Below are 22,913 nucleotides of genomic sequence, written 5' to 3' on the forward strand. Positions count from 1 at the left end.
TTATAAAGAAAAGACAACAAAATGAGTAAAACCTGCCTTTACCATACATTTACCATATTGTTATTTTCAGAATTGACCCTGAAAGGCAGCTCTGTACTTGTCAGACTCAGTCATTTATAATGTGTTAAGATTTTGGCTCCACGTGCAAGTGCTAGAAACCATGTTAAAATAAAGGGTTCTTCAATTCAAAAGCAGCAGAGATGCCAAGCTGATCTCAACAAGTTGAGTTCTTACTGGGCAGGGGCTTGATTCTTACCCATAAAGCAGAAAAGAGATACAGGGGACAGACCAACATGGAATAAACTGAGGCTTCAATAGGCTGGCCTGAAAAGACCTAGAGAGAGTACTGAGTTGAAACACTTGCCAAAAAGTCACGGGTCATCCACACCAAAATGAGAAGTTGTTGGGCCTGGGAGTGAGTGCAGGGGATGTTCTCCCGAGGCCACACTTGATGGCATGCACACAGCAGCACCCTTAAGCATGGTTCCTGTTAAAGCCAGAGAGGCACCATCCGTCACTGAGGAAGTGGGGGGTAGGATGTGACACGCCCGTGCTCCCCGACAGCACAGCTGAAAACTGAGAGGACAGCACTTCTCGCTGCTCTTGGCTGCATTTCCTCGTTCATCTGGAGAGCCTCCCGGGAAAAGAGGGTTAAGAAGGGAGGCCAGGTAAATTAAAAGCACCTGCACCGATGGTTGCACACAATTAGAACAGCACTCCCCTTAAAAAGGCAGAGGCTCCCAAACGCTGTCGGTCCAAGAGACCCTTTGTGATGGCAGAGGGCCTCATGGACCACCTACCCTCGCCAGCCAGTCGCCACTTAAAAGAAAATGGGGAGAAAGAAAAACAGCCCATTAGACTGAATGGGAGCCACTTAGATGAGACACCAATGAGGTGATGTCTGGCTTTTTATTACCATTAGTAAATTACTTATGCATGCCAGGAACTAAAATAGAGACGTTGTCTTATTGGAAACCCTTGGGATAAGCCTAGAGACCACCAGACATCCAGGGCCTGTGTACTCTGAGAACTGGGGGATAATGGGATTGGGCAACACCTCGGTGCCCCCTCCCACCTCCACCAGCTCACACGGTTAGCAGTTGTCTCAACAGATCCGGGCCTGCATAATGCTCGTGGACTTGACCTGGAATCACCAAGTGGGTTCAGACTTTGTTACGTTCACACCAGTGGCTCTGAGTGCATGCTGACAAAGGAGGCACGATAGCTATAAATGGCATCTGCCTGCATCAGAGGCCCTTAGCCATGAACTTGTGAGGCTGCATTGGGAGACAGCATAGGATAATGGTTAAGAGCAGATTCCCCTGCTTGGAGGCCTACCTCTGCTATTCGCCAACCGTGTGGCCTTAGACAAGCCACTTAATCTGCCTGGGCCTCAGGTTCCTCATCTGTAAAATGGAATGGGAGGTGTGACTGGCTGGATGGGAAGGTTTCTCGGGGAAGGCACCACCCATGGCTCAGACAAGAGAGGAGCAGGTGGCCTCGTCTCTAAAGTGAAGACCCTGGGGTAGGTAGGTCGGTGACCGGCCACACAGTGGCCTATTAGGGGAATCCGATCCCACAGCCCAAATGACAGCATGTGTTCTGAGCCCTGGTCCCCCTCTCATGATATTCCTTCTGCCCACAGATGTACCGAGGCTTCACCAAGATGCCCCACGTGCAGTACATCCACACAGAAGCTTCTGAAAGTCTCTGCGGGCTTAAGCTAGAGGTCAACAAGTACCAGTACCTGCTGACAGGTAACGGCCAACTCCAGCATCTAGGCCAGGATTTGGCCAAGGTCCACTGTTCCTTCACTTTAGAGGATGGAGAAGGAGTGGTAGACCCAGCACTGTTCTCAGGGCTTTGGCGATGAGCCCACTGAATTGTAAGGAGTATCCAGTGTTGAGTCCATCTTGCTTGACCAGTGGTGGGAGCTTGAAGCTCCTACAGTGAGGCTGGATTTTAGTCTCCGCTCCACCACTGACTCTGGGGAGGAAACCTAGTTTTGCAATTTCTCAGCTTTACTGTAAATGAAAAGAAATTGCTAGTACCTACTGCTCTCCACATCTTAGGACAACCTATTAGGTCTGTCTTTGAAAGTTATCCACCTTTAGGCAGTCAACGTAGAAAGGAAAAAACAAAAGCAAGATCAAAAAGCCCTTGACACGGGAAGAGAATAGTTGGTCTCTGGCCCCAGCTCCAGTGCTTACTGGGTTTGGGACCTTCTGCAAATCGCTTAACCTCTCTGAACTTAATTTTCTGCATTTGGAAAATGGGAATACAACTCATCCTAAAAGGTGTTGGGGAGGATGAAATAAAACCATGGGACTCAAGAGTACGTGGCACAGTTCCTGGCCTAAGGGGGTTACTCAGTAGATATGAATTCCTTCTCTTCTGGCTGGGTTCTGGACAAAACAACTCCCCCCCTGTTGTCCCCTTCCTCCTCTAGGCCGTGTCTATGATGGCAAGATGTACACAGGACTGTGTAACTTCGTGGAGAGGTGGGACCAGCTCACCCTCTCTCAGCGCAAGGGGTTGAACTATCGATATCATCTGGGTTGTAACTGCAAGGTAAGCCCCAGGGAGAGCAGGCAGGGGAGGTGCTGGCTCGCAGCCCCAGAAACATCAGCTCCTACAGTACAGGGCACTGGGCCGTGAGGCTGGGAAGGGTACGCGTGTCAGGCCTGAGCAGAGGGGCAGGTCCGAGAAGGAGTGGTGAGGAATGTTGCACCAGGCTGAGCAGTGAAGAAGGCGAGGACAGAATGCCTTCCTGCTGTAATCTGTGCTGCCCACTTGGCAGCTGCTGGGGCATGAGGGCTCTTCAGCATCCTTGGCCCCTCCCGTGGCTCAAGGTTGTGGCAGGTACAGGATCCTTACGTTGGCAGGTCCTGCCCAGCAGCCCCAAGTGGGCTCACCTAGGCAGCTGACTCACTGGCGGCCCCCGCCCCAGGTGGGCAAGCTGGCGCAGGACTGCTGATACCACTTGCTGCAGAGGGTCACTCTTCAACCTGGCCCAACTCCTTGACCCAAGCACAGGGTCAGGGCACACAGCCTTGCTGCTGTGGGAGGCAGTTAGGCCATTCTCTCAGTTAATTCTCACAACAACTCGGCAAAATGGGACAATAGTGATTATGACTAGTACAGTTTTAATTGTCCCCATTTTGCAGAGGAGGAAACAGAGGCCCAGAGAGCTTAAGTAGCTAGCCCTAAGTCACCCAGCTCACTGAGTCTGATTTCTAGCCTAGGGCAGCTGGACTCTACAGTGTATGCTTTAATCTTTCTAATTTCTCAATTCCCTACGACAGCTGAGAGCTCCCGCCTTTGCCTGTTATGATTTGAGAGGGAAAGCACTCCCAAATGTCTAATTCTACCACTTTCTGGCTGTGTGACCTGGGGCAAGTTACTTAACCTCTCTGAGGCTCTATTATTTGTAAAAGGGAGATAAATCTGTTATGAGAATTAAAGAGAATAATATAGAAGCACTTAGCAGAATGTCTGGTACACAGTAGGTGCTCAATAAGTACTGGCGAGTGTTATTTACATTATTTTCACTAAGGGAGTGATGTGGCTGGGCTCCACCTGCAGTGGTCCCAAGTTCTTGAATCCAGACTCGGGCAAGCATCAGGCCTAGGTCCACCACAGCAGACTCCACCAACCTTTGGTTGTTATCTCACTGCAGATCAAATCCTGCTACTACCTGCCTTGCTTTGTGACCTCCAAGAACGAGTGTCTCTGGACCGACATGCTCTCCAATTTTGGCTACCCTGGCTACCAGTCCAAACACTATGCCTGCATCCGGCAGAAGGGTGGCTACTGCAGCTGGTACCGAGGATGGGCCCCCCCGGACAAAAGCATCATCAATGCCACAGACCCCTGAGTGCCAGACCCTGCCCCACCCCACCTCCCTCCCTTCCCACTGAGCTTCCCTTGGACACTAACTCTTCCCAGATGATGACAATGAAATTAGTGCCTGTTTTCTTGCAAATTTAGCACTTCGAACACTTAAAGGAAAATCTACGCTGTCATATGGAGTTTATTTGGAACCATCCTCCTGGCCCCACCCTTCCCTTTCTTTTTGGTTTTGACATCACCCATTTCCACCTGGAAATTTTTGGTGCCATGCCAGAAAGAATGAGGAATGTATATTCTTCTTTGTGATGATATAATCTATATTTTTTTAGGAAAACAAAAATTGAAAAACTACCCAATTTGGGCATTGTAATACCTACCCCTCTTTCTTCTTCCCCATCTCACCATCTCCCAGGCCCTCCTCCCTTTGCCCTTCTCTTCCCCCTTCCCCAGTACATAAAGGACACAGACAAGGAAGCTGCTGAAAAGCCAACTGTTTCAAATCAGCCAAGGGCAGCAAGCAGATAGACTCAAGGTACGCAGAAGATCTTATACACCAAGGAGATGCTACTGCATGTCCCCACCAGACTATGTCTGTCTGTGTCTGCACGTGAGAGGGAGGGAGGGGAGGAAGAAACTGCAAGAGGGTCTGGATGATGCAGTACACACACAATTCCCCAGCCCAACGATGCTTGGGTTGACCAGATGTTTCTGAATCTGGAGCAAGCAGCCAGGCCAGAATAACAACAGAACTTTCTTAGTTGGTGAAGACTTAAACATCTGCCTGAGGTCAGGAGGCAATTTGCCTGCCTTGGACAAAAGCTCAGGTGAAAGACTGAGATGAATGTCTCTCCTCTCCCAGCCTTCCACAAGATTTCCTCCTGGAAAACTCTTCAGTAGATGTGGCCAGGAGTTGCCTTTATGTAAATTGGAGAGATACAAACACCGTACACTATCCACAGATATAGGACAAGTAGATTTGGGTAGAGAATACTATTTCCAAAGTAGCATTTATCTCACCTAGGGGGATGTGTTTGCATACACATTTGCATATACCCACATGGGGACATAAGCTAATTTTTTACAGGACACAGAAAGAATTCTGTTCAATGCTGTTAAATACGCCAATAGTTTAATCTCTTCTATTTTGTTGTTGTTGCTTGTTTAAAGAAAATCATGACATTCCAAGTTGACCTTTTTTTTTTTTTTTTTTTCATTTTAATTAAAATTTGAAATTCTGAGCACCCTCAGCATCCCTCTAATTGGGGTCATCTGACCTCTGTCCCTCTCCTTTTCTCCTGCTTCATGTTTGGGGCCTTCGTTTAACTGCCTTACTGGCTTGGCTCAGATGGGAGATGAGAGTTAATGTGGGTCAGGGGCCTGGGCACAGGAAGGAAAGCTGCAGTGTCCTGCCTTGGCTAGATAGCCACCTTTCCTGGGTTTGGGGACAACTTGCTCCTCTTCCTCCAGCTTACTGGCGGGTGTATGCCACCTCCTGAGGTCCTCACCTCATAAAGTTAAAATTGGTGGTCATTGGGAAAGCCTTACTCTGCAATCAGCTGTAGGGTTTTTGTTGTGTTTTTTGAAATAAAACTATAATATAAATTCTCTGATTAAATAAAATTATTTTAAGTTTTAGTGTTGAAAGTGAGATGCCAAGAGTAGGTGATAATGTATATTTTACAGAATTGGGGATGGTAGGATGGTTACATTTAACATGATTGCTCCGTCTCTTTTTTCAGATTATGGGTATTTATCCTGTATTAGTATTTGTATCTTCAGTTCATTCCACTTTAGGAAACAGAGCTGCCAACTGAAACAGGAGAAAAAAAAAAAAAGAAGCAGACAATACATTGTAATGTCTTGCACACAAATGCAAATGCCCAGGCAAGGTGTTTGGCAGGACCCCAGTGCGGGAAGGCAGTACAGGCATCCGGTTTCCTTGGGATTGATTTCATTACCTACCTTTCACCTTGTGGTTGTGACATCTGGCATACAGGAAATGGGGGTGGGGGTGGGGGGGGGCCTCTGCTCTCTCAATGGGGCAGCGTGAGCAGGAGGAGCTGAGGTCAGCAGGCCAGTGGTTTTTAAGGGGTGAGCCCCAGACTTGGTGTTTTAAGATTTTCTTTATTTGAACCTCAAAGTCCTACAAGGTGGAACCCCTAACCCAACCTGCACAAGTGCCCTCCCACAATTGGGCATCAGTGTGACCTCCATGAGGCATCTGGCTATTCTTGGTCCCTGGTGGGGTCATCTCCACTCACACAAGGAGGGGCTTGAGGTGAGGCCTGAGCATGGAGTCACCTGAAGTTTCCCTCTGAAAAGTTGGTGGAACCACAGTCCTATCTGCCAGGCCCTGGCAAGGAAAACAGCAGGTCCTGAGCAAAGAAGGGTCCTTTGCAGAGAGATGTCAGAGGGCGGTTTTTGAGCTTTCTATAAGCTATAGCTTTGTTTATTTCACCTGTTCACTTACTGTATAATTTAAAGTCATTTATGTAGCTGAGACACTTCTGTATTTCATTCATATCGTGAACGTTTTATTTTGCTAAATCTTATGTCATGTGTAGGTTGTAATATGTGTACATTGTGTTTAAGAGGAAAAAGAAAAAAAAAAAAAACAAAACCCACACGCCGCCATTTTCCTGAATCAAATTCTACAGTGGAACGGAGGGTAAATACTTCTACTGTGCAGGCAGCTAGACTGGCGAACTGGGGAAACTAGAAGGAACCAGCACTAGAGACTCCTCCAGACTCCTCCCTATCGGCATCCTAGTGGCTTTCTGGACTAGGAGGGAGGAGAGAAAAAATAGCAAGTACATTCACATCCTTGCTCTGAGGCACCTGGCCCTGGGCAATCTGCTGGTCATTCCCGTTCCTTTTCTCCCTCTAGTCCGTTTGTCCACCCCATTGGGAAGCCACAATTTCTCCTAAAAATCCAGGGCCGCGGGACCTGTGATTCCAAGCTCTCTTGGCCTCCCCTGGCCATCTCTTCTGTCTCCCTATCCAGAAGCACCACAGCCAAGCTCCCACCTTTCAGGCCAGTGCTCCCTCTGGCCAGGGTAGATAATACTGGGAGACTCTTGTGCTTTAGCCTTACCCAGCCCCAGACCCTACATCATGGCAATCAAGCTACAGCCCATGAGCACCATTCTTCATGCCATGGTTCTTGAGCAATTAAAGAAACAAATGACTTATTGGAACAGCTGTCTCATAGGAACTGTGGTCCCCAGGAGACAATACCCTCCCCTGCCTCTGCCCTTCATCATATGCTCAACGATCAACAATATGGATTAAGCAAAAATGACACCCAAGTGTTTGGCTCCTGGCTGCTAAAGTAAAAATATCACTGAAATAGTTTTACACAAGAAGAACACTTAAATTCTGACAGCAAAAGCAAAACAAAATGGGGGAGTGTTGGGGAGACAGATATCAACAGCTTCCAAATTGGCTCTTGGGAGACACGAGGAGGGCTCATGTTCCAAGGGGAGGGGCTTCGTAAATTCTCCCACGGCCCCCACCTTCCTCCTTAGCCGGTCTGCTGTCCTGAAACCCAGAAGAGATGGAGAGAAACCGACCAGAGGAAACCCTGTCTGGGAGGAATGTATTTGTTGCTAAATTTTGTAGCACTGTTTACAGTTTTCCTCCATGTTATTTATGAATTTTATATGCCGTGAATGTATACTGCCTTGTAATGTTGCATAGTGTTCCCTTTTTATAGTGTGTCCTTTATTCTAAACAGTAAAGTGGTTTTATTTCTATCGCACACCTGACAGAGCCTCCTGTCTCCTTGTGTCCTCACTGCCGTTGTGGGTTATAAGGATCGCAGAGGGCCTTGGGAGCCAGCTCCTGCCTGCTTTGGCTCCTGGCCTGTGCACGCTCCCCTCCCTCCACTCACTTCTACAGCGTGGACCCACCCTGCCCCAGCCCTTGCCCCAGTCGGGTGCAGTTTCAGGAGCAGCATCCTAGATTTCCTCCTGGCTGCTAATCCATCCCTGACCTTGCTCCCTGGTTCCATGGCCAGGGTTCTCCCTAGTTCTATGGAATCGGGACCAATATCTAATTGCCTATTAGTGGCACAGGTATTCCCAGACCGGGGCCCTGACTCGGCCTTCCCTGGTGGGAGGAATCTTCCGAAGAATCTCAACCCGGTGGAAGTCGGCGGGGGAGGCTCAAACAGCAGTCCTTGACGCCAAACGCCTGCCTGAAATTCCGAGTAGGGCTTGGCCTAGCTGGGGATGCCAGGAGCTCACTACAGCCAGCCAACGCCTCCCAGAACTTACAGCTGGGCCTGTCACCCTCAATGGGCTGGGTTGGTTGCAGACCCCACACCCAACTTTCATCCCATTGTTGACAGTGTTCCAGGGTATGGCTTTGCCCCTATTTTAAAGCTACTCTGTTTTGAGCACCTATCGTACGCCAAGCACAGCACCCTATACACACGATCACTTTAAATCTCAACAACCCAATGAGGTAGTTCTACTGTCATCCATGGTTTCTGGCTGAGGAAGCTGAGGCTCACAGAGACCCAAGACCTAGTAAGTAGGCAGAACTGGGATTCAAACTCAGGCTGCTTTGAGGATACACCCTGAATTTTCTCCACGGTGTTCTCACTTAGTTGGAATATGCGGGGTTGCACGTGCCCTTCTTATTCCAACCAGCACATCCTGGGTTCTATGACTCCTCTCACTGCATCAGATATAAGGGAAAGATAATCAATGAGAAATGTTTCTGCCTGGTTAGACTGTCCCCCACCTGGAGACACCTATCAGTGTCTCCAGACAGGACTGTCAAGCTCAGCAGCCTAAGCTTGGGATTCTACAAGCAGGGCATCATCCTCAGCTGAGATTACTGAATACCCTATTAACTATCCTGTTCCCCAAGACTCACATTCCTTGCAAGGCATGCATGGGGCCATGGCCCCGCATTCCTTTGACCAGTTTAACAAGACCACCGACCATGAAAGCAGGCATGTCATGGGCTATTTCCAGCTGCCCAGAACTCTTGATCCAACTTCTTCTGGCCGCAGGATGGAGAACTCTCCACCTCATCCAAAAAGATGTTCACCTTTCCCACCATCCAAATGGGAGGCTATCCCACATATTCCAAATGGAAGGCCATCCCACATATTCCAAATTCTCTGGGAAGCTCCAACCACTTCCCAGAGACAACCTTGAGTATATTCAACAGTTGGAATGCGAAGAGGGTGCACAAGGAAACTGCCCTTTGACGATCAATGCAAACAAAATATTACTGCTTTTACTAAAATAAGAGTTGAAACCAGGTCCTGCACAGGGCTCAAGGGTTCAAGGTAACATCCTACCTTTGAAACATCTTTCACCTTTATGATCAACCTTCGGTTCCAATATGCCAGCTCAAGTTGTCCCCTGATTTGCTGAAAATTCCCAATGTCCCAAGGAATGCTGTCCATCTTTGTCATTTGCTCTACCGCCTGAAATTTTACCTGGAGACCTGACCCTTCTCCTAGGAAAGCCAGGTATTCCTATAGGATGTCACAGCTCTTCCTTAGAGCCTGGGTGGTCAGGGGGCAGCCCCTGAGCCCACCTCCTCCACTCAAATGGACTGAGTACATGGACAACTGTGTTTATGCCATATCACAAAAATAAGCAGAGTAAAAAAGGGCACTCACCATTGGCTTATGGTTGGGGAAAAACGTTTGCTCCACAAGCGGGAACTTCTCAGGACCCAGGGAATGGAAGATCTTAATGAGTTGAGAGAACTAGGGCAGAATACGAGAGAACACTGGTCAACCGTTGTTACCCAGTATGTACCAATCCCTTCATTCCCGCCAGGTCCACTAAGTTCTGCTCAATCACATTTCATAAGCATTTACTACGCTCTTAGCATTTCACACAAGCACAAGCTGCTGACCTTCATGTCAAGGCCCCTGCCTGCAATGCCCTTCTTTTTTGAGAGGCATTTGTGTAGTAGTTTATGGTGTGGACTCTGGGTTCAGATCCTCTACCACTTACTAGCTGTGTAACCTTGAAAGTCATTTCAGATTTCTGAGCTTCAGTTTCCTCATTTGTAAATGGAGAAAACAAGAGATCCAACCTGACAGGATTGTTGTAAGGATTAAATATACAGTGTATTAAAAGCAAGCCCTGCTCCATAGGTACACCTGAATGTTGGCTATGTTAGTAGTTAAGTATTTTCTCTGCTTTTAGAAACCCCACTCATTTCCAACAGCACAAGCTGCATCCCTTCCACACTGTGCTCCCCCTGCTTCAGCACTTCCTTGTTTTGCCATGGAGATAGTTACTGTCTCCAGAGCTAGTGGGTAAGCTCCTGAAAAGCAGACCTCAGACTTATAGTCTCCTCTATCACCCACCCTACTCAGCACCCCTGGGAGCTCATTCTGTGCCCAGCACTGCGCCTTAATATTGGGGCAACACACTGAACACGTAGACCAGGCCTGGAGGAAAGACCGCCTGTGGGCAGATGGTTGGGATAATAATGTCTTGCTGGAGGGAAGCGAGGGGGTTATGGGACCTGGAAGAGGGACAGAGTGGGGGTGAGGACGACTCCCTGGAGCAGATGACATAAGAGAAGGAAGAGGGCACTCCAGATGTGCAGTGAAACAAGTGTGTGCTGGAGACACTCAGTGGCTGCCGTGGCTGTGGCCTTGGGTGCAAGGGACAGTGAGAGGGGAGGCTGGAGAGTGATCCATCACAGACCACCAGGAGCCTTAGAGGCCAGACAAAGAGCTGGGAATTCACCCAGAAGGCAAAGGGGAGCTGCTGGTGAACAAAAGCAGGGAAGAGAAAGGTAGACGCTGATCACGAAGAAGAAACATGCTGCAATGTGTGGCCTAACGTGGATGCCCAATGGCCAGAAGAGGAGCTAAGTCTTGTGCCAAACTTACTTTGGGGTAAACTCAATACTAAGAGCTCACAAAGAAAGAACAGGTACCTTAGGAACTTTCTGCATCAGGCCAGGATTGGTCTGTAGATTCTTGAGCTGTAACCTGCAGCTGTGGTGCAACACAGTGTCAGTTTAGTGGGCTCGAGGGACCTCAGAAATACGGGAAATGATGGGAGGGTCTCTCATTCTACAGATAAGGAAACTGAAGTCCAGAGAAGGAGAGTAATTCCATAATCAAGCAGGAGTTTTGGAGATGCCCAGCTTCACTACCTACTACTGGTTGCATGAGCCTCAGTTTCCTCATCTGTACAGTGGAGATATTAGGAAATACCTACTATCAGGTTGGTTCGAGGATTAAATACAATATGCATGTGAAGGGCTCAGAGTGCAGTTAGTGCTAATAAATGGTAGTTGCTACCATCACCATGACTATGCGGGAAAACAAGGAGGGTGAACTAATACTACCTAGGACCTTTCTGGGATGTTGCAGGCCTAAAAGCTTGGTTAGGGAAGAATGAGGAGGAGACCAAAGCCATGGTAACAGTGGTTAAAGACTATCTATATCTACTAAATTAATGCATGTATGCATTCAATAAATACTGAGTGCCAGCTCTGCAGAGACCTTGTTCCTAATACTAGGGACAATAATAGTTGTTACCGTTTATTGAGTATGTACTTAATGCCACCCACCATTCTAAGTACTTTACATGTATTAACTCATAACCCTACCAGGAGGGCCCTATGTTTATCATCCTTTTACAAACATGGAAAATAAACTCAGAGAGATCAAGCAAGTTACACAAGGCTAATCAGCTCATAAATGGAGAAGCCTGGACCTAGGCAGTCTGGCTCCAGAGCCCATGTTCTCAACCACTGCCTTACCACCAGGAGACCATGCAGAGAGACAAGAAAAGAAGAGATGAGATGGCTAAGAGCTTCACAGAGCACATCCTACATACCCCCCAACCTCTACATTTCCTCTTCCCCTTCTCTGCTTTGTTTTCCCCTTGACACTTATCATGTCATATTAAATATTCGGCATGTCTATTAACATACTGCATGTGCCCCTGCTCACTACAATGTAAGATCCGGGGATTTTGGTCTTATTTGCTCACTGCCATGTTCCTAGAACTTAGAACAGTCCCTGGAACATAGTAGGTGCTCTGTTTGTTGCATGAATACATTATTTCAAGTAGGGGAGCTGGATAATACAGATGAATGAATAAATATATCATTCTAGGTGGCGATACGTATTTGGGGAAAAAATAAAGCAGGGTAAGAAATTTGAGAGTATTTGGGGAGTGATGGGGTGATGTTTTAGGAAAAGTCTCTCTTACAGGTAACATTTGGATGGAAAGGCATATCAAATGAATGAATATGAAACTAATGAATAAAAGTGGGAGAGGAATCGAGCATTAGGGATTGGAGAGAGATGAGTCCAAGTTTGGGTTTCACCCCTTCCTGGCTCCATGACCCTGAGGAGTTCTTTAACGGCCCTAAAGCTGATCTTCCTTCTCTGTAAAACAGAGTAATGATGCTCACTTCACATGATAGCGATAGCGTGAGCACCAGGCAGCACAGTTTTCTAGTACATAGTAAGTGCTCAATAAACAGTGCTGACCTTTAAACAAAAATGATGACATGCTCAAATATTAATAAGAGCAGTAGGGTACCCCCCTCTTACCACTAACATTATTATAACATAACACTGTATCATAATACGCTATATAATATCATTGGGTAATAATTACAAGAAGGAGTTTGGGATCTAAGTTGTTTATTCAGTTGCTTTAAAAAGACTCCTTTTATTACTGGGCCTCCATGCTGGGGAATGGGTCCACTTCAGGGCTGGGAGGTCAGCCACTGCCTCCCCATTCCTTCCGGGTCAGCCTGGCCCAGCACCTACCACCCAGGGCTTGCTGCAGAAGTTGTAGACGGAGTAGAGGGAGTTGACGGCAGGCAGCCCTCCGTACTGGAGGCCGATGACCAGGCTGCGGTAGTCTTCGCCCAGGGCCATGCTGTAGGCATGCTGGCGGACAAGGATGAAGTCCGGCTTGAAGGATCTGCCAAGAGAGGGGCCGGCAGCAGTGTTACATACCTTGCATTGATGGAACAATCAGGGCAACATGCCACAGCCTGCTGGGGATAGCGCCTCAGTTCAGAATGCAGATGGGGTGTGGGAGTGTGGATGAGGAAGCTCAGATGCAAACACATAGCAACTGCAAAGCAAAAGGACTGAAAACAATTCATACTTTCTTCTAGTTCTTTTTAAGGTCGTTTTCTAAATTTTCTATATTGAACAACTATTTCATTTGCAATTGGAAAAAAATGTTATCAAACAGTTCAGTGAATATACTGCGATTTTACTAGGCACTACGGTGGATGCACATGTTACTGAGTCGTCACAAGTGCCCTGGGATGTGGGTATTGCTGCCCTCAACTCCGTCTTACAGATGAGCACCCTGAGGCTCAGGAAGATCAGGTCACTTCCTCAAAAAGACACACTGCAGGTAAGTGGCAGGGCCAGGTCTGTGTAGCCTCACAACCCTGGATCTCAACGATGGTGCAACATGGCTTTCTTCTCGTATATCTCCAACGTGTCTTGCCCCTTTCAAGTAGCAACCTCTGGAAAGCAGCTAGAGTACTGACGTGATGGCCAAGAACATGCCAGGCTCTTTGCCAGGTCCCTCTTTGCCAGGTCCCTCTGGAAATAAGATCCTGATTAATGCTCACAAGCAAACCTGGGTAAGGCTGGGACTATTTCTCCACCTTACAGATGAGAACCTGCAGGTCAGAGAAGTTGTGAACTTCCCCAAGTCACAAAGCTGGGAAGCAGGAGAGCCACGTTTGACCTCAGGTCATCTGGCTCCAAGTCCACATGCTCTTCCCTCCATCACATGGCTCCAGGTGGATTCACACATTGTTTTATTCACACTGCCAAGGATCCACCTGTTTCTGGATTCCTCATTTCTAAGTCACACGAGAAAATCAGACTCATGGTAGGTAGGTGGTTTACACTTAAAATGGTGTGATCCATCTGGATCCATCCAGAGTCAGACACTTAGCTTCAAATAAACTTTAGTTCTTTAAAATAATTCAAATATAAATTAAAATAACTCTCAAAGGGAAAAGACTTGCCCCCAGGGAAGACACTTTTTGAATCACTCTGAGCTTGGGCCTTATGGTGCTTGCCCCCAGGGGCTGGCACCCAGGAGCAGGCGCGTAACAAGGACGTGTTGAAGGAATGAATGATGTACATGAACATCACCTCCTGTTCCCAAAGGAAAGGGCAAGGGTCTCCCCCGTCCTGAGGGCGACCGCGTGGACGGTGACATCTGGGTGTGGGTGGCATTTGCTCACGGAAGCGGTCAGTGATGTCACTGTGGTTAGGGTTGGCGTTGGGCTAGAAGCTTGGAACCTGCTATGCATACAGTCCTGTTACATTCTTAGAGGTGAACCAGCTCCACCAGTGCATTTTACAGATGCGGAAACTGAGCCCTGTCGCCGGGCAGTGACATGTCCCGGGTCACTCAGCAAAACCGTGGCACAGCAGGAGGTCGCACCCACTTCCCTGCTTTCCGTCTGCTCTCTGCCCTCCACCTTGCAGTGTCTTACAGCAACAGAGATGGAAGGCGGGATGAAGGGGTGTGTGTGTCTCTCACGGGGATCTGAGGACCAAAGGGAGCACTGACTTATAAGACAACCATTTTCTACATTTATCTGATTTTTAAAATAATATATGTTCATTGTGGAAAAAAAGAAAAAACACCCTTGGAAAACACACAGAAGTAAACAAAGTTACCTGTAATTCTCAACTCAGAGAAAATTCTAATAACCTTTCTATGTGTTTCCTTACATGTACATTATGATCCACTAACCTATTTTCATATATATAATATGCCTTCATACTCATAATTGACTTCCTGCTTTCTGTTAATTATGATTTTGCTATTTTCCACATATTGCAGTGTATTTTCCCTACCAAAATATCTTCAAAAATATCATTTCTAATGGCTACCTAGTAATAGTGCACCGAATGGATATACCATATTAAGCCAACCAATCATCTATTATTATCAAGTAGCCTCTTTCCAATATTTCACACGTGCACATCTTTGCACACAAATCAACCTCTGCATTTAAAACTATTTCCTTAAGATAGAGTCTGTGAAGTGGGATCGTTGGGTTAAAGGGTATGAACTTTTTTAAAGGCACTCGAAAGAGTATCCCTTTTTAAAGGTGCACAGCACCACTGCACCTGACAGCGAGCTCCTCACCGCAGGCTCACCAGCACAGCAGTCTTTAAAAAATACATTTTTCAATTTATAAACCATTTCCCCCAAAAGATACTCTGCACCCCACTGCTGTTTGAGTTCTCATTTTTCTGATTTTAGTGAGATCGAGTACTTTTATTAACCATATGCATTTTCTTTTCTGTAAAAGTTTGCTCACATTTTTCCCCATCAAAAAAAAAAAAAATGGGGCCTCCCTGTTTCCTCATTGACGTGAGCTCTGTGTTAGGATGCTGCCCTTTATCTGTCGCACGCAGTAATGTTTTTACTAGTTGCTTGCCTTTTTTTTTTTTATGGCTGTGAATCTTAAGAAAATATGGAAACACATTTTCCATTCCCCCTGAGTCTTTTCCTTTTGATTTCTCTCTCTGCTTTGATGCTCCGAGGGTCCTCCGGGGCCCCACTTCCGACAGCACGATGCCCCCTCTTCCTGGCAGTGTAGTTTCCCTCACAGACAATGGTGCTAGCACACTTGGTGCCTCACTAGGGCAACTGCACTCTGCTCCAGGAGGAAATAAAGTCTTGTGCTGGGCAGCCTCCTAGTTTTTCACTGTTTGTGGAGAACTCATAAGAAGAACACAGCCTGGGGGTGGGGGGGAAATCTGGCTATCTAGAAAAAGGAGGTGCCCTTCCCAGACCACCTTCCAAGAAGAGTATCCGATGGCCTGTCTTGGGATACTCTGACCCCAGCCCCAGGTATTATGGTGCTGTCTTTCCAGGCTGTCTAGAGCTCACCTCTAAATCAGATCTTTCTTACTCTTTGAAATAAAGTAGTGGCCACCTCCTATTTGTCTTCCGGGATTTGGGAATCTATCTCAAGCTTCCATATTCCAAGTGTTCTTTTAAAATTATACATCAACTCCATGCTCAAAACCCTCAGAAGTCTTCCCTCTTTCCGATGACAGATCCTCACCTCCTTACCATGGCTACAGGGTCCCTACCCACCTCTCCATCCTCATTTCTACTTTATCCCCTCCCTCAACCTCCACCCAAACCACACTGACAACTGCTCCTCCCTCTAATTCTCAACCTGGATGCTCTTTTCCCAAATTGTTCACGGGTGCCTCATTCTTATCACTCACTGGCTCAAATTCATTTCCTGAAAGACAACTGTCCTGTTCACTCTATTGAAATTTTCCCCAACCGTCATATTGCCCTATTTTCTTTTCTTCACAGCTCTTATGACAATTGTATTTCTCCTGTTTATATGTTAAGTTGTTTATTGTCTGTCTCTCCCCTCTAAAGATGTCAGCTCAATGAGAACAGGGGACTTGCCCATCTTGGACAAAATAGGCCTTATCAATATTTTTAAATGAATGATGAAGTTAATGAATTCATGTACACATGAAAGAATGAATGAACACGAAGTGGAAAAAAGAGTGACCTCTTTCCTTGTGGCCCTAGAGAAAAGAATTAGGACTGATGGCCAAAGTAGCCAGGAGATAACCTGTGGCCCCTAATAACCAGGGGGCTGCCTTACAAGGCAATGACTCCTGTGTTCCTGGAGGTATGTTAGCATCACCAAGAAGGTTTTAACCCCCGAGAATGAAAGTCAGACTCCATGACTGCTTAAGATTCTCAGATACAATATGTGAGAGATAAACACTCTCCATGTGTAATGTATCACAGCAAACCACGCACGTGTCACAGTTCCAATTCTGCCATTGGTTGCTGCCCAGAATGCACAGTGTCCTTCCAGACAGCCTGGGATACAAGGGATTTGCATGGAAAGCAGAAAAGTTAGTGACTCCAGCACTTAGTTCCTCCCTCCATACCCAGCACCCAAGGTTCTCTATCCAGTCAGGGAACCGCCACAGCCTGCATGTCACCCCAACATCCAAGGATGTGGTCAGTAGCTTCTGGGCCTGACAGTGGACCAAGCATCCCTGTAGAGGCTGGAGATCCTGAGATGACTGGGACACAATCCCTGCTTTCATGAAACTCACAGTCCTAGAGGAGGTGGGTGCAAAGCTAAAGGATAAGGATTTGCTAAAAGAACAAAAGAAAAAGTGAGTGAGTGAAATAACAGAGGCATGTATGAAACACTAAGGTGGCCCTCTGCCTGGGGAGGGTGTGGACGAGTGTGCGCTGGCTGGGTCATGGAAGAAAAGTAGGGCTTTGTCAGGTGGACAGGGTTTTAAAGGTTTCCAGGTAGAGGGAACGGCATCTGCAACTGCATGAACGAACCGCTGAAGTGGCGGGTGTAATGGACTATGCTGGTTTTGTTTTCTCTTCTCAGTAGCCTTCTTTCTGGGGGGAAACAGACTCCGTGATGAAATCCTCTCCAACCAGAGAACCACATTTCCCTGGGCATTAACTGGTCTAAGGATTGCGTTGCTGACGTCAAATGGGCCCGTCGCAATCCTCTTCTGAGGGGCCAGCTAAGCTGGAGTGATGTCACGTGGGGCTGATGAACACCCTTTTCCTGCTCCATGGAGGGATCCCACCTGTACCAGAAGTGCCACTAGGAACAACACAAGGAGGGAGACAAAAGCCTGTCTGCGTCACTGAGCCCCTGGATCCTGACACCAGAGCCATCTTTATCTTCTGAGTTATGTGAGCTATTAAGTTTTCTCTTTTGCCTACACTAGTTTGAATTGGTTCTGGCGCTTCCCATCACTACTGCTCTGGCTGATACTGGGAAGAAGTGGCAAAGTTTGCAATTGGTTGCACGGCTGGAGTATGAGGTCTGATGAGGTGGTGGCAAAAGATGAGGCTAGGTAGAAATTCCCAACAACTCTCATGACCCCCTCCTGCTCTTCTGTCTCCACAGACCCACTGGGCCCACACCCTGTGTCTGTCATGCCTGAGCAAGAAGACCTCCTTCAGTTCCCAAACAAGCTGGCACATCCTGGCTGGAGGCTGTACTTGGGTTTTCCTGTTATTTAGACTTAATATGAGCTATATTATTTGGGTTTCTGATCCCAGGTCTTTCTCAGAAGTGGCAGTCGACACTGGAGAGGAAATCAAAGACAACATATAATTAAATGGTAGAGTTGGGACAGGTGACGCATTGCTCGGAGATTATTAGGTGCTCCAGGCAGCGTCAAGAGGTAGGGGGCCAAAGGCTGAGTGACTTTTAACCACTGGAGAAGTGTAATAATTCCCTCAATATGCAGAAGCCTGCGGTGGCAAGAAAAGATTTTTGGCTGGGCTTTGCCTGGGACCTAAGTTAATAAGTAGAAGCCTCATTATTCTCAGCCACTTGACTGCTATTTTTTAACAGTCCCCTGTTCCCGGAGAGCCAGGCTGACTAAGGGTGACAATGTTGCTAATTTTGGTCACATGTTTACCCATCACACTCAGACCTAACCCCAGCCACACCTGGGAAGGCTCTGGACTTCCTGACATCTGCGTCCACCAGCAGAGACTTCGGCTGTCCTTGTAACTTCTCCACATTTCTCACAATCCTTCCCCATTCCCCTCCCCCTCTGAAAATTCAACCTCAGGTACCAAATCTGTGGGAAGGAGACCAAGAGAACTGAGCAAGCCAGCAAAAACAGGTGTCCTGAGGAAAGGGGAGGGGGAATGGCCACACTCCCGAAGGCTGAGGGACCATAACCTCCAGCAAGGACAGAACAGAGGACATGTGCACACTTGGCAGACGGAGGGCTCTGAGTGGGCCATGTGGAAGGACTTTGGGAATTAGCGATGCTTCCCTCCAGCCTGAGGACTGCAACAAATTAGTCCAGGCCGAAAAGAAAGTAGGTGGCAGCCAACCAGGAATCTGGCGAGAAGCAGACAACAGGATGCCGCAGTGAGGTCTGTGGGGCCCGCACAGCGGCTGCCAGCTGCACGGCGTGATGACGGTGGGGAAGGGGCCCGGCAGGGTTTATGAACAGCCAGGCTCTCTGATGGATCCTGGGGCCCTCTATAAACTACTAGGAGGTTAATAAAACACAGACACGAGTTGCTGGAGGAAGTAGGCTTCCTCGTCTCCCTTCTCAGCCTCAGAATCTCTGTCTCTTTACCCTAGTCTCTTCCTTCCCTTTCATTTCAGAGGAGTCCTTGCTCCTCCATCCTCCTCCTCCATCACCCTGGGGATCCCACATGTTATGGGTTGAATTGTGTCCCCCCCCAGAAGATACAATGAAGTCCTGAGCCCCATTGCGCGTGCGCGCGCGCGCACGCGTGTGTGTGTGTGTGTGTGTGTGTGTGTGTGTGTGTGACCTTAATTGGAAATAGGTGTTTGCAGATTTAATCAAGTTAAGGTGAGTCATACTGGAGTAGGGCAGGCCCTAACCCAATGACTGGAATCTTTATAAGAAGAGGTAAATCTGGACACAGACACAGAGAGGAAGAGGAAAATGCCATGTGACGAAGGAGCCAAAGGTTGGAGTGATGTGTCTACACGTCAAGGAACATCAGATATTGCTGGCAACCAAGAGAAGCCAGGAAGAGACAGGGATGGATCCTCACCTAGATCCTTGAGAGGGAGCATGGCCCTGCTGACACCTTGATCTCAGACTTCCAGCCTCCAGAACCGTGAGAGAATATATTTCTGTTGTGTAAGTCGCCCAGCCTCTGGTACTTAGCTACTACAGCAGCCTCAGGAAACGAATACTCTGCACACCCGCAATATTTCCTCTTTCTAGCAGCTTCCTGGCTTTCTTTGTTCTTGTGTGTATCCATCCACAGTCCCCTCCCCACTTCCCAAAACAACAACCGTGACTCCAACAATAAGAAAACCTGCGCTTCAAGGTTGAAAATGAATGACAGTAATGTTCATATTTACGTAAAAGAGTTAACAAATCAACAAAAAGAATAATGCATGGAGATTTGTTTGGAAGGATGTTCACCACAAATGCTAAGCTGGCTATCTCTGTAGGGTGGGATGGAAAATGGGGGTTTTTACATTCTTCTTCAGACTTTTTGGTACCATCTGCATTTAAAAAAAAGAGCACAAAGCATTTTTACAACTAGGAAAAAACAATGAGGTTTATCTTCATTTTGGAAAAAAGCGATAAATCTAACAATGATGTAACATCATGGAAAATGCTTATGGGACAATTTCATGTGACATAAAACAATAGAAAAGAAAATCTGTGTAATGACTAAAGCACTGTAAAAATGATAGGCCTGGAAGGGGAGCGGGAACATCGTTAACTTGTTAAGGTGGCGAGGCTGCAGGTGATTTCTTTCGTTTTGAAAATTTCCTTTTTTGTTATCATGTGGTTTGGGCAATAACCAGAACTTTTGATTGGCATAAATAAATAACTGAATGTAAAACAACCCCTTCACTTGGCCTGGCAACCATAACTAGCTATTCCCCCACTTCCTCCAGTTGCTACTGTCTGTGCCTGCTAGCCCCAATTCCCACATACCCATCTCCATCACCCTCTGCATCTGGCTGCCATTCCCCTTTCCACCCTAGTGAAATCACACTGAGATCATTCCTAAAAGCCAAACTCCAGGATCAAATGGACTCTGCTATGCCCTCCATTTCCTTGATTTCTAATAACAGCTAATGTACAATGAGCCTCTATTCTAAGCCCTCCGCATATCTTCAATCATTTAAGCCCGACTCATTTAAGCAGCTGTTCTTTTCATCCCCATTTTCCAGATGAGGAAACTGAGGCACAGAGTGCTTAAGGAACTTGCCGAGGTTACACAGCTGTTGTTGGTGGAACCACGAGTCAAACCTGGAAGCTGTTGGCTCTAGAGAAGGGTTTCTCGCTCTCTGCACTACTGACCTTTGGACCTGCAGAATTATTCCTTGTGGGGGCTGCCCTGTGCATTGTAGGGTGAGGCACATCCCTGGCCTCCACCCAACAGATGCAGTAGCACCTCCATGCCCAGCTGTGACAACTAAAAATGTCTCTAGACATTGCCAAGAGTCCTCTGGGGGGCGAATTCACCCTGGTCCTCGTGGCCTCTGTTGCATGATCTTCATTGTCCCCGCCCTGAAGACGCTCTCCCCTTGCTTCCCAGCTGCTTCCTCCCGGCTCCTCACTGTGTCTTCTCCCCTCCTATGGCTCTTCTCCAAGGCCCAGTGTTGGTTCCCGGCCCCGTGAAATCGCCTCCATTCAGTGGGTTCACCCACCTTGTCCTCACAGGCAATAGTGGAACAGAGCACTTCCTCTGCACCAGGAGGCATTTTTAGGCTTTTAATTATGTTATCTTTAATCCTCACAATGACCCTATAGGAGGGAGATTATCAATAGCCTTATTTTTCAAGAAACTAAGGCACCAATAATCCATAAAAATATCGAATCGCTATGTTGTATACCTAAAACTAGTATAATACTGTAAGTCAACTATACTTCAATTAAAAATAAATAAATAAAAAATAAAAGTAAAGTAAATAAATAAATAATAATTTCTTAAAAAGAAACTAAGGCACCGAGAGATTAAGCACAACAAGAACAAGGTCCACGTGAGACCTGAGTGCTTCAAAGCTGATGTACACAGCCAGTGTGCTACCAGCACCATCCTTATCACCTCAGACTCACTGTGCCTGGACCCTAAGTCATCAGCCTCCCCCAGTGTGGATCTCCTGACTTCTGTTAAGGCACCTCCCATGCCCCCAGGAACCCAGGATCTGTCACCCTGAAGTCATCTGCGATTCTTCTGACCCCCTATGTAGGGAGCCGACTCCCCACTCCAGAAGTGTCTAGGGTTTCCCCCTACACTCCCACTCCCCACTCTCACTCTGGTTTTCCCTCCCATTGCCTCATGCCCAGGACATCTCAACACACCCTTAGCTCCTAATCCCTGGTCACAAATCCCTCCTCTTGCTCCTCTGAAGCGCAGAATCCAGACTGCTGAGCGCTGAGTGTGACGTGACCCCCCTGCCTCTGCCCCGGGATTCCCAAGCTACATGCCAACAGGGCCCAAGCAGGTAACATCAGGCTAGGGGAGCGGGCCAGTCTTTTCTAGCAGTGTCCTTGGTGGTCTTCTTCTAACACATACTCTCTTTGTTTCCAAATTAAACACGGGAATATTCTTCATTTCCACAATGTTCTCTCCAACCTTTTTTAGGAGCAGGCACGTCCCCTACTCTATCTTTCATTTTCCCACTTTTGATAACGACTTGAGCGCTAGAAACATTTCGTCTTCCTGTAGGAGCACAGCCTCTATGACAGATGGCAGCTAACGCAGGCCTCTGTGGAGAGCTGGGAGAAGCAGGGACTGGTGAAATGGAAAACAGCCTAAGCTCTAGACATTATGGCCTCCTAGGAACGAGGTCCCAGGTGGCCCTAATGCCTTTCTAAAGAAGCCCAAATCTGGATATTTATAAGAAATTCTCAGTTACTTAAATGCTGATGGCTCATTCAAAAATTTCTAAAAATCACCATGCACCAAAAATAAATAAAGCAGGACTGCTATGGGAAAAACTCCAATGAAACTCAAGGCTGCACCTATAGGGGGCAATTGTGACCAACTCCAGCATATGGTGGCCACATGGAAATACTTGGTCCAGTCTTACCAAATCCTCTGATTTTCAAATGAAGCCAGAAACCTGCCTTTTATAATGAAATCTTTTTGTGTGAAATCTCTCCTTTTAAAAAAATATGGGACCACATTGTGTGTGCAAACCAAACTTATCTGGACGGGGGGATGTGGCCTGAAAGCGGGCAGTGCGTGTTCTCCAACTTGCGGGGGGAGGTCCCTCTCCCGCCGCCACCCTCATCTACATCCCACTCCTGCGCTAATCTTGAAATCCTGCTTCCCTCCTGCCACTCTGCTGTTCAAAATCCTCCAGCAGCCTCACTGCCCACAGGCGGGAGTTCATACTTCTTCCCCTGGGGCTCAGCGCTCCCCAGAAAGTGGCCTGGGCCTCCTCTTAGCTCCGACACCTCTGTGCTCCTAGGACGACCTTCTGCCCAGGTCCATGGTCCTGCTGACCCCACGCTCATCTTCCATCCGTTCATACTGCACTCTGTCCAC

At 47.4% G+C, this 22,913-nt stretch overlaps 2 protein-coding genes across 2 annotated transcripts in view; one reads left to right on the forward strand and one right to left on the reverse strand.

The window, feature by feature from the left end:
• TIMP3 (TIMP metallopeptidase inhibitor 3) overlaps nucleotides 1-7,619 on the forward strand; it is a 56,634-nt gene extending 49,015 nt beyond the window's left edge. Inside the window, exons 3-5 of the mRNA XM_068560010.1 lie at nucleotides 1,646-1,757; nucleotides 2,450-2,571; nucleotides 3,680-7,619. Coding sequence (XP_068416111.1) covers nucleotides 1,646-1,757; nucleotides 2,450-2,571; nucleotides 3,680-3,877 — 432 coding nt within the window. The 3' untranslated portion in view covers nucleotides 3,878-7,619. The remainder of the gene's footprint in view (nucleotides 1-1,645; nucleotides 1,758-2,449; nucleotides 2,572-3,679) is intronic.
• The window catches only part of SYN3 (synapsin III), a 445,749-nt gene that overhangs the window by 287,349 nt on the left and 135,487 nt on the right, over nucleotides 1-22,913 (reverse strand). Inside the window, exons 5-6 of the mRNA XM_068560009.1 lie at nucleotides 12,638-12,794; nucleotides 9,497-9,586 (exon numbers count right to left, since the gene is read on the reverse strand). Coding sequence (XP_068416110.1) covers nucleotides 9,497-9,586; nucleotides 12,638-12,794 — 247 coding nt within the window. The remainder of the gene's footprint in view (nucleotides 1-9,496; nucleotides 9,587-12,637; nucleotides 12,795-22,913) is intronic.

Source organism: Eschrichtius robustus, chromosome 13, assembly GCF_028021215.1.
Source record: "Eschrichtius robustus isolate mEscRob2 chromosome 13, mEscRob2.pri, whole genome shotgun sequence".
Lineage (NCBI taxonomy): Eukaryota > Metazoa > Chordata > Mammalia > Artiodactyla > Eschrichtiidae > Eschrichtius > Eschrichtius robustus.